Here is an 11,272-nt window from a genome sequence, read left to right on the forward strand (position 1 = left end):
CCAACAGAAGAGAAGGGGGGGTGTGACCATGGAGGCAGAGATTAGAATGATGCAGCCACAGCCAAAGAATGCTGGCAGCCACCAGAAGCCAGAAGAGCAAAGAGCAGATTCTCTCCTAGAGCCTCTGAAAACAGTTCAGCTCTGCTGACACCCTGATTTCAGCCCAGAGAAAATTATTTTAGACTTCTAGCCTCCAGAACTGTGATAAAATAAATTTCTGTTGTTTCATGCCATGGCCTATCAGCACATCTTCTGTAGAAAATGTTTTCTGACTGCAACAAGAGAATGCAGAACACGCTATCCCCTCTGTTATGGAAATGTGACTAGAAGAGAGAGAGACTGTCCTGAACAAGCCTTAGACCTTGAAACTACCATGAGGAAGTTTTCTGGTAGCTGCAGATGCTGTGCAAAACAAATTCTATTACTTGAGACATCATTACAAATCTTAAGAAGTATCAAGATGTCCCTGTTCAGCAGGGAGCCTGCTTCACCCTCTCCCTCTGCCTGCCACTCCCCTTGCTTGTGCGCTCCCCTTGCTTGTGCTTGCTCTCTCTCTCTCTGTCAAATGAATGAATAAAATCTTTTAAAAACTTTTTTTTATTTTAAAAAAGGGACTTCTGGGTGGCTCAGTCACTTAAAAGAGTCTGCCTTCAGCTCAGGTCATGATCTCAGGGTCCTGGGATCGAGCCCTGCATTGGGCTCCCTGCTCAGCGGGGAGCCTGCTTCTCCCTCTCCCACTACCTGTTGTTTCTCTTGCTTGTGAGCTCTCTCTCTCTGTCCTTGTCAAATGAATGAATAAAATCTTTTTAAAAATAAGAAGTATCAGTATGAATATGGCGTTTACTCTCCCATTTCAAACTTTCAGATTTCTCAAGATTCAGTAGGGAACAGTAATAGGAGTGAAACACTCACCTCTGAACCTCTGAGAAACAGAGACTTATCAAGAAAACACAAGTTTTGGGGCGCCTGGGTGGCTCGGTCGTTGGGCGTCTGCCTTCGGCTCAGGTCGTGATCCCAGCGTCCTGGGATCGAGCCCCGCGTCGGGCTCCCTGCTCGGCGGGGAGCCTGCTTCTCCTTCTCCCACTCCCCCTGCTTGTGTTCCCTCGCTCGCTGTGTCTCTCTCTGTCAAATAAAAATAAAATCTTTAAAAAAAAAAAAACAACACAAGTTTTTCTGGGCATCCCACCTTTAAGTGTCCCTTTTGTCCAGGATCAAATTTTACCTGACAGCATTTATGGAATCACTGTAACAATGGCCAGATAGTTCCTGTGATGTGTCCTATTTCTGTGTCTCTTCACTGGGGAGCTCCTAGCCAAATTACTAGAAATTTTGTTAGTCATCTAATGAAAGACATCAGATTGATTATGGATAATTTGTTAATCTTCATCTAGAGTGGGAAACCCAATATCAGACTGCTGTTGAAGAATCTTTTCAAGTAAACATATGAAGACTGGAGACATCTCCGTACCTTCATACCTGCAAGTGCTATCTTTAATGGAACAACTATATGAAGTCACTGTTTCAGTAATTTGATGTGTATATTAACAAAAGTAATTCAATCTAAAAAAAGTTTAAAATTTCTTAAGTCGCTAGGGAGGTCCTAGAAAAGAGCCCCATATCTGAGGAAGTTGGAGACTGATAGCAAGGATTTGAGGTGGTGGCCTCATATTTACCATTTATTAAAACGAAACAACAAAAGCAGAGCAGAGATTAGCGAGATGTACACCAAAGGGAAAGGGAACATCTGAGCATGTGCAGGAATGGGCCTACGGAATCGCAGTGGCCAATTCTGGCAGAGCGCAATCCTGCTTCAAGGTGGAGAATCAACCCACTTTAAAAAGGCGGTCCTGGGCGCCTGGGTGGCTCAGATGGTTGAGCGTCTGCCTTCGGCTCGGGTCGTGATCCCGGGGTCCTGGGATCGAGTCCCGCATCGGGCTCCCTGCTCCTTGGGAGCCTGCTTCTCCCTCTGCCTCTCTCTCTGTCTGTCTCTCATGAATAAATAAATAAATAAATCTTTAAAAAAAAAAAAAAAGATTTAAAAAAAAAAAAAAAGGCGGTCCTGTCCCTGGAGCTGGACTTTTAGACCCCGTTCCTGACTCACTTGCCCCGCCTACTCTCCTAACCCCTGATTGGCCAGTTCAAGTTCATTAACTGTTCTGATTGGTTTATTACCCTTGGACAGTGGAATTGTGGGATTTTGTCTCGTGGAGCGACTCTTCGTCGCCACCGCTTCAGCTCTGAGGTAAGCGCTCTCTTTGGACCGTCTTGGACAGGTGAGGAATCTCTGTAGATCACTCTAGTAGTTTAGTTCTTGCTGTACCTCACAACAGCCTCAAGATCCTTAGGACTGAGAAATGACTTGAAGCCTTTCGGGGCAATCCCGGTCAGGCAAAGATAAAACTAAAACTATTTTTGGCCTATGAGACTTTCTAATTGCTCTTCCTGAGGGAAGAAGAACACTCTCAGCCGGAGAAACCCCCAAATCAGCTAGTTGCCCCTAGATTTCTTTAACCGGAGATAAAAGCCGCTGCCTGAGTGACTCCTTTATTGCCTCCTCCAGGATAAAGCAGAAACTTTCTTAGCCTCAGAGACCACTAAATTTCCTCTCCCTAAGAGATTCCCAATGCCATCAGTGGAGAACACCAGGCTTCTCCATTAAAAGTTTCCAAATTCTAGGGCGCCTGGGTGGCTCAGTGGGTTGAGTCTGCCTTCAGCTCCGGTGGTGATCCCAGGGTCCTGGGATCGAGTCCCGCATCGGGCTCCCTGCTCAGCGAGGAGTCCGCTTCTCCCTCTGCCCCTCCCCCCCCGCTCGTGCTCATTCTCTCTCTTTGGCAAAAATAAATAAAATCTTTAAAAAAAAATAAAACTCTCCACATTCTCAGCCTAAGTGAAGGCTGATCCTGTAGTCTAGGAGATTCCAGTTCTCTTCATACTAATAATTTTTATAAAGATTTTATTTGCCAGAAAGAGAGAGAGAGCATATCCAAGCAGGGGGAGGGGCCACGGGAGACGGAGAAGCAGGCTCCGCACTGAGCAGGGAGCCCAATGTGGAGCTCGATCCCAGAAGCCTGGGATCATGACCTGAGGCAAACGCAGACTCAACCACCTGAGCCACCCAGGCGCTCTTCACACTAATAATTTTCAAATAACCTAGTAATGGGCTCTAAATCCACTCTATATTAGAGATCCTCATTTGCTCTTTTCAACAGAACAAAACCCCATATCCCTCCGCCTGAAAACCCAAACCCATCTGTCAGAGACACCATATAATCTATGGGACTTACCTCCCCATTCTTCTGCCTCAAAACACACCCCCTCCCCCTCCATAAAACTACATGTTCACTTCACTGCTTCCTCAACAAGCGTCTTTATATCTTTCCTTCAGGATAAACCAAACTTCAAGCAAACTACTAACAACAGTAGCCAACTCCCTCTCAAAGTCTTAAGGTTGCTTTGATCATGCTTACAGAAAACCTGTCATCCCTAATCAATACTTTCTTTCATAGATCTCTGGCCCCCTGTTTGTTTTTGTTTTGTTTTAATTTTTTTAATAGATTTTATTTATTTATTTGTCAGAGACAGAGAGAGAAAGCGAGCGAGCGCATGAGTGGGGGGGGCAGAGGGAGAGGGAGAAGCAGGCTCCCCACTGAACAAGGAGCCTGATGCGGGGCTTGATCCCAGGACCCCAGGATCATGACCCGAGCCAAAGGCAGACGCTTAACCAACTGAGCCACCCAGGCATCCTTGTTTTTGTTTTTGGTTTTTTAAAGATTTTATTTATTTGTCAAAGAGAGAGAGTGAAAGAGCACAAGCAAGGGGAGCGGCAGGTAGAGGGAGAAGCAGGCTTCCTGCTGAGCAGGGAGCCCGATGCAGGGCTCTGTCCCAGGACCCTGGGATCATGACCCGAGCCGAAGGCAGACTCTTAACCGACTGAGCCACTCAGGCATCTTGCCCCCTGTTTGTTTGACTCCCCCCACCCTTGTCCTTTCTCAGGGACAGATAAGCCCAGGATGGGGAAAAGTAGAACCTTGATTCCAGGTGATTGACTGAATGTGACCTACCCTCAGTGCTGTCTCCCTTTTTCAGGACCTTTGTCCTTGTGGTTGGAGAGATTAGGCTGCGTCCTTTCAAGATCGAGCGATTCCCAGCGCCATGAATAAAGACAAATCCTTTTCAAAGAACTCCAAGGAGGATACCCAGAAATCAGAGAAGAAATGCAAGGTGAGGTGATCTGGAGGGGGGAGGGGAATGGCTCAGGGGATACTGTAGAGGGACTAGATCTTGAAGAGGCGAGGTCAGAGGCACTGGGGAAAAGAAGGAGAGTGTCAGGGGGAGATCCAGAGCCCCTGGAGTTTCCCACCTTCACTCTGTCCTCACCTAGCATCTCTGGAAACAACCGGTCTTATGACCTTGCACTACATTTGGTGACTCTCAATCCATTCTGGAAGGTGAAAGAGCATGCCACCAGCATCACGTATCTACTGCATGCCTGGGGAAAGGGTAGGGAATGTTACCCATGTTCTCTCAGTTAGCCTTGACATTAACGAGGAGAGGGATTATTCTCCCCAGTTCACAGATCCAACATGGAGGTCCTGTGGCAGAGGAAGAGACCCCCGCCGCAGATCAGACATGTTTAGCTAAGTTGCTGCTCTGACTTTTTTTTTTTTTCCCTAGGCCTTCAAGGATATTTCCAAATACTTCTCTAAGGAAGAGTGGGCAAAACTTGGATACTCAGATAAAATCACCTATGTGTACATGAAGAGAAACTATGACACCATGACTGGTCTAGGTAACAGAAAGTTCTGGGTGCAGACAAACCTGGGAACACATGACCATCCCTCAGTCCCTTACATGCCATGGCTTCTTCCTAGGCTGCAGTAAGTGCCCTGCATCTTCCTTTTGTGCAGGGAGAAATCCCAAGGCAGCTTTGAGGCACTCTGCTCTTTTATATTCTGTGCAGGGCTGAGGACCTGGAGTGGCCACAAAGAGGCTCAGACCTAGATCCTGCCCGTTTCTCTTCTGGTCACCCTTGTTTGGAGTCCCCCAGCTGATGAGCTTGCCTGTCCCCACTGCCTCCCAGGATTCTACCCTGCATCTGTCCTCTCAAGCTGTCTCTGAAGGAACAAATATTTTGCTTCTTTCTAGGTCTCAGGGCCACCCTCCCAGCCTTCATGTGTCCTAAAAAGGGGGCCATGAAATCCAGTGGGCATGATTCTGATGAAGGTCAGGACCCCAAGAATCAGGGTGAGTGGAAGGAAGGGCCTGGAGAGAGTCTCCTGAAGCCCAACTGCTTTGGGGTCCAAGTGCTTGGGAAGGATTCTCGGGAGTTTGTTCCCTCAAAAGCATCTTGGCTGAGTGAGAAAAGTTGGATGTAGAAGGTTAAGTAGAGCCAGAGGCCATTCATATAAAATCCTAAAACATGCAAAACAAGAGGATATATTTTTATGGATAAGAAGTAAATGGTAAATGTATAAAACCTGAATGAGAATAAAACCCATCAAATTCAGGAGTGCAGGGGCGCCTGGGTGGCTCAGTCGGTTAAGCTCTGCCTTCGGCTCAGGTCATGATCCCAGGGTCCTGGGACAGAGCCCCGCATCGGGCTCCCTGCTCGGCGGGAAGCCTGCTTCTCCCTCTCCCACTCCCCCTGCTTGTGTTCCTTCTTTTGCTGTGTCTCTCTCTCTCAAACAAATAAAATAAAATCTTAAAAAAAAAAATTCCGGAGTGCAGAGAGAGGGAGGTCAGGGATCAGTGAGGACTGCACAGATGGCTTGAGCTGTGACTTGTTTATAGTGTTTTGTTATATTTTGAATAAAGATCTCAGAACAATCTGAAGCAGTTGTGGGATAATGGGAAGTTCTGAGTAGACTCAGTGGTAGATGTGCATGTGTTTCCAAAATTATTCTCCATAATTTTCTGTACGTTTGAAACATTTCTTTTTTAAAAGGAGTTATGGTTCTTGCTAAACACTGTTAATGAATCACAGGACAATTAAGAAAAATTTAATTGAAGTGTAAATCCATGTGGAGCGCCTGGCTGACTGTCAGTAGAGCACGGGACGCTTGATCTCGGGGTCGTGAGTTCACGCCCCACGTTGGGCATAGAGATTACTTTTTTTTAAAAGTGTAGGGATGGGGCGCCTGGGTGGCTCAGTCAGTTGAGCGTCTGCCTTTGGCTTGGGTCTTAGTCCCAGGGTCCTGGGATCGAGCCCTGTGTCGGGCTCCCTGCCCCGGGGGGAGTCTGCTTCTCCCTCTCCCTCTGCTGCTCCCCTTGCCTGTGCTCTCGCTCGCTCTCTCAAATAAATAAATAATATTAGAAAGTGTAGGGGTGCCTGGGTGGCTGAGTCAGTTGGGTGTCTGGCTCTTGATTTCAGCTCGGGTCATGGTCTCGGCCTCGTGGGATCGAGCCCCACATTGGGCTCCATGCTCAGCTCAGAGTCTGCTTGTCCCTCTTCCTCCTCCCGCTTGAGCTTGCTGGTGCTCTCTCTCTCTCAAATAAATAAATAAAATCTTTTAAAAAAAGTAAAACTTAAATTCAAAAAAGTGTAAATCCACAAAAAAACTTCCAGAGTCAATTTCATAATAAGGCATAGGTGTTGGATAAATATCTTAAGAGAGAGCGATGAGGGGCGCCTGGGTGGCTCAGTTGGTTAAGCGACTGCCTTCGGCTCAGGTCGTGATCCTGGAGTCCTGGGATCGAGTCCCACATCCGGCTCCCGGCTCAGCGGGGAGCTTGCTTCTCCCACTGACCCTCTCCCCTCTCATGCTGTTTCTCGCTCGCTCGCTTTCTAATAAATAAATAAATAAAATCTTAAAAAAAAAAAAAGAGCGATGAATGCATTATGAAATGACACACAGCTATTTCCGTGTGTCTTACCTAAACTAGTCTTCTTGCTCCTCAGCAAACCTGATTCTATGTGTTGAGCTTGAGAGAGGGTTTGAGAAAGTGATCTTCCGCACATTAGCTTTTCTCCTTATCAGTAAGCAGAGGTAACATATGGTGAAAAGGGTAGCAGATTCTAGAAATCTTTGTGTATTTGATCAGTTTGTGTACTCACCATAAAGGGGATGAAGTGTATTCCCTTGCTTTTCTACTCTGACAGCACAGCGGTAAGCAGAGACAGAATTGCCAAACTGTCCCCAATAGACCTATGACTCTCCAGGAAAACAGGCCAGATTCTACAAGCTCCCAAAATTGCTGAGAGGGTTGAAAATCCAGTTCTTGAGAATCTACAAAGCTTTTGACACTAAAGGAGTACCTTTTTTTTTTTAAAGATTTTACTTATTTATTTGTCAGAGAGAGAGAGAGAGAGAGAGCGCGCCCGCAAAGCAGGGGGAGCGGCAGGGGGAGAAACAGACTCCCTGCTGAGCAGGGAGCCCAATGCGATGCGGGGCTCGATCCCCGGACCCTGGGACCATGACCTGAGCCGAAGGCAGACGCTTGACCTACTGAGCCACCCAGGTGTCCCTAAAGGAGTATCTTTATACTGGAAATATTCCAGAACCCATGGGCCAAATCACCCATGATTCCTCATACACCTAACAGCTTTGTTGAAGTATAATTGGCATATACTATAAAGTTTACCTGGTTTACGTGGACAGTGATTTTAGTTGCCACATCCTTTTAAGTGAATGCAATCAATTTAATTTAATTAATTCAATCAGTGTAATTCTTTGGGGGGAAAGGTAAGAAATATGTAGTAGAGTAGGATGAGGCAGTGATGGGGTTTGGTTCACATTTTATAAATCATCGGAAGGAAAATTACGAATTGGTGTATAAATAAATGTATAAACCATGACTTAAAGATAATTCAAAAACCAGTCTCAAAATAACTCCTTGACAATAAGTGGACTCGTAACCCTTTCCTGCAGATACTGCAGATAACTACAGGAGTCTCTGGAGTTTGGGACTATTTGCCAACAAAGAAAAATTCCTGTTTATCACTTTCTTTCAGGTGAACCTCGTCACGGGCCTTCTGATGTGCAAGAGCAAATGAAGGTGAGTATCTCCCAAATCTAAAGAACCAGAGACTCTTTCTCCCTCCACGGATGTGAATATCGGTAAGAGTGGGGGAATATTGAATATAGCCTAGCCCTCACTGCCTCCCTTTCCTGATCTCTTTATCACAATTCCCGATGTAGGATCAATGGCTTAATAATGAACAATTGTGATAGTTAATACCACTTTTGTTTTCATAGTGATGTCAGATATTTTAAGCAACTCACAAGGATTAATTTCTTTAATCCTTCAGAAAACCGCTATGACATTTTCCTATCATTATTCCCAGATAATAATGAGGATATTAATAATAATAATAACTAATCATAAAGATGAAGATATTGTGGTGCCGAAATTCTAAGTAATTTGCCTGAGATCACAGAGGCAGTGGCAGTAATCTGTACATTTGAAACATTTCTTTTTTTAAAAGATTTCTTGTTCTTGCTAAACACTGTTAATGAATCACAGGACAATTTAAGAAAAGCCCCAAATGATTTCCCAGCTCATGAAACTTTTCATGTGTTTATGAAGTTCAAAGGCTCCCCCCGCCCCCGCCACCGCAAGGGCTTTACCCCACAGAAGCTGCTGATGCTTCCAATTAGACACCCACTCTCGAAACAGAAAGTACCAGCTCCCCTCTGCTCTCTGCCCCTCCCTGCTATGAGCTCCTCTGGGGCCTTGTCTGCACCTGAGGCATCTCTGAAGCCTCCATCCCGACCCAGGGGGACCCTCTGAGGTGCCCCAAATTGTTCCTTGAGTAAGTGATTCCGCAGTTGTAGATTAAACTCTACTTTAGAGGGTCAAGGCCCCGGGGAGTTGGATTGCCAGTGTGGGGACCTTTGAGACAATTCAAAGAAGGATCATAAGAGAAAGTATTCATTTTCATTATTACCACATTGAAAAGTGTTTGCAAGCTCAGAAAGTACTTTCCCTTAGCTTCTTTTACTTTTCTTGTTCACTGTTTCCTAAATGAGGGAGCTGAAGGAAAAGTAGCTTAAGATTGTTGGTCAGTGACGCACCATGACGCAAGCAAAATTGGTACGGGGAACCATCTTGCCTAACTCCCCATTAACCGTTCTTGCCAAGGTAGGACAGAATGTGACATCTGGCGCTGCTTTCTTTGCTGTCTATATTAATTGCTGTGAACCATTCCTTTCCTCTCCCCTGTGCTCATCTCCCCTATAACATTTTCCAGGAGTGTTCTGTCCCCCTGTGAATTTTTACATTTATTCTCCCAGTAGCTCTCTACTAGCTTATATGCGATCCCTTATATTTTATAGAAGCCCCTCCTTCTTCCAGAGACCACATGGATTCTTAGAATGCTACTCTTCCCCAAATTTTCTGTATACCACACTCCACTTACGTGGAGCATTTTGCTGTTTGCAAGAATGGGTGAAGACAAACGTTCTAGTCCTGGAAACACCCTTCATTTAAGCCATTCCTTTTTGTTCTAACCTTCTTCATAATTTAGGTACAGGGGACATAATGATCTCCCAGAGTTGTTGAGGCCATTAACCAAGGTGTGCATGTTAAGACACTTTGTAAGCTCTAAAGCACTAGAGAAATGCCACTGATACTGTTTATATGTGACCTTCACATTAAAAAGGTGATGCTCAAGAAAGCAATAAAGGAAGAAAGTGATTCAGAACCAATACCAATAACATCTGGCCCTGAGCAGGCTCAGAAAGAGCTGTGCCCCCCAGGAAAAGCAAGTACCTCTGGTCAACAGAGCGAGAACATACCAGGTAAGGGGCGCCTGGGTGGCTCAGTCGGTTAAGCGTCTGCCTTCGGCTCAGGTCATGATCCCAGGGTCCTGGGATTGAGTTCTGCAACCGGCTCCTTGCTCAGTGGGGAGTCTGGTTCTCCCTCTCCCACTCCCCCTGCTTGTGTTCCCTCTCTCGCTGTCTCTCTGTCTAAGAAATAAATTAAAAAATCTTTAAAAAAAAAATAAAAGAAGATACCAGGTAAGAGGTAGCTATGTGGGAACAATTATTCTGTCTTTCCTGGCTATGTTCAAGTATGTGGTCTAGGTATGGGGGATGGATCATGGACAGGCTTGGGGCCAGACCTGACTGAGGAGCTCGCCCAGCTCCAGCTGAGATGTTAGAACATGACTTCCAGAGTCAAAGACTTGAATTGTCATTGATATAAAAGCCAGGTGATTCTAGGCAAGTCTTCTGAATTCTCTGAACTCCAGGTTCCTAGTCCATAAAATGGAAATAATCTTGGTTCACAAATTGTTCAAAGGCGTTAAATCCAGAAAGCCTGTACAACATGGAAGGTGGTCAAGTAATTCCATCTGTGATAACCTGGGAACGTATCTTACTCACAGTTGTATCCCCAGCCCTCAGCTCAATGCCTGACATGCAGTATACCCTTAACAAACATAGGCTGAATGAAAAAAGGTCTGAATGAATGTTCTGGTAAGTAAAGAGGTTGGGAATCTAAACCTGACAATGGGAAGAGCCAGAAGCTAAAATTCTAACTGGCATTTGGTGTGTATTGGTGCAGGTCTACATCTCAGCCTCTCTGAGCCAGAAGATGTGAAAAAACAGACTATGTCTAATGCCTGTGGGCACTCGGGAGGGAAGAGGCATCTCCTTATCTGACAAAACAGAGACTAACCCTCCCCAGCCCATCCATCCCCCATTTACCAACTCTTCTCCATCATAGGACCCAGGAGAGGGATGAATAGTGTTTGGGCCTACAGACTGCGGGAAAGAAAGAACCTAATAGTGTATGAAGAGATCAGTGATCCCGAGGAAGATGACTAACTCTGTAAGTGACCCTTCGCGGTCCACACCCGCACCCCTTTGCAAAATGTGCTTTTCTGTTATGGTACTGCTGTCCCGTGTTGTCGCTTGCTCCCCAAATCATTCCTTTCTCCTAGTCCCTTGAGGTGCAGCATTGAGGCTAAATGATGAGGTTTCCCACGCTCTTTGTGCTCCCTGCTCTGTATAGCCGGGGATCCTCCCTACCTAGAATGCTGTGGGCTCCCAGATCCCATGATGTATAGGCGGCATCTTCCTCTAGCCTAGAAACTCATAGGACAGGTAAGGGAGTCACTGTGGCCTGAGCATAAGGTTCTGTTTGAGGAGCAGTGAGAGGTGCTTGTAGATCATGAGGTAGGGCAGAATCCGAGTGCTCGGGGTCCTGCAAGCCCGGAGGAAGAATTTGGTGTTGATTTATCTGGCAATCGGAGCTCACTGCCACTCACGTTCCTTCTCTTTCCTTGCCTCAACCTCAGGGATGTGACAAGTGCCCATGATAAGAAGCC

The 11,272-nt window shown here is 46.0% G+C and overlaps 1 protein-coding gene and 1 pseudogene across 1 annotated transcript; both read left to right on the plus strand.

Moving 5' to 3' along the window:
• Window positions 1-232: 232 nt before the first annotated feature.
• Window positions 233-1,447, plus strand: LOC118008731 (annotated as a pseudogene).
• A 2,705-nt stretch (window positions 1,448-4,152) lies between these two features.
• Window positions 4,153-10,769, plus strand: LOC118008736 (putative protein SSX6). The gene is made up of 6 exons (XM_035002430.1): window positions 4,153-4,221; window positions 4,675-4,789; window positions 5,146-5,244; window positions 7,869-7,951; window positions 9,602-9,740; window positions 10,669-10,769. Exons 1-6 carry the CDS (start codon window positions 4,153-4,155, stop codon window positions 10,767-10,769), a joined length of 606 nt encoding a protein of 201 aa, XP_034858321.1.
• Window positions 10,770-11,272: the final 503 nt, after the last annotated feature.

Source organism: Mirounga leonina, unplaced genomic scaffold (genome assembly GCF_011800145.1).
Source record: "Mirounga leonina isolate KUSES-001 unplaced genomic scaffold, KU_Mleo_1.0 Mir_101609, whole genome shotgun sequence".
Lineage (NCBI taxonomy): Eukaryota > Metazoa > Chordata > Mammalia > Carnivora > Phocidae > Mirounga > Mirounga leonina.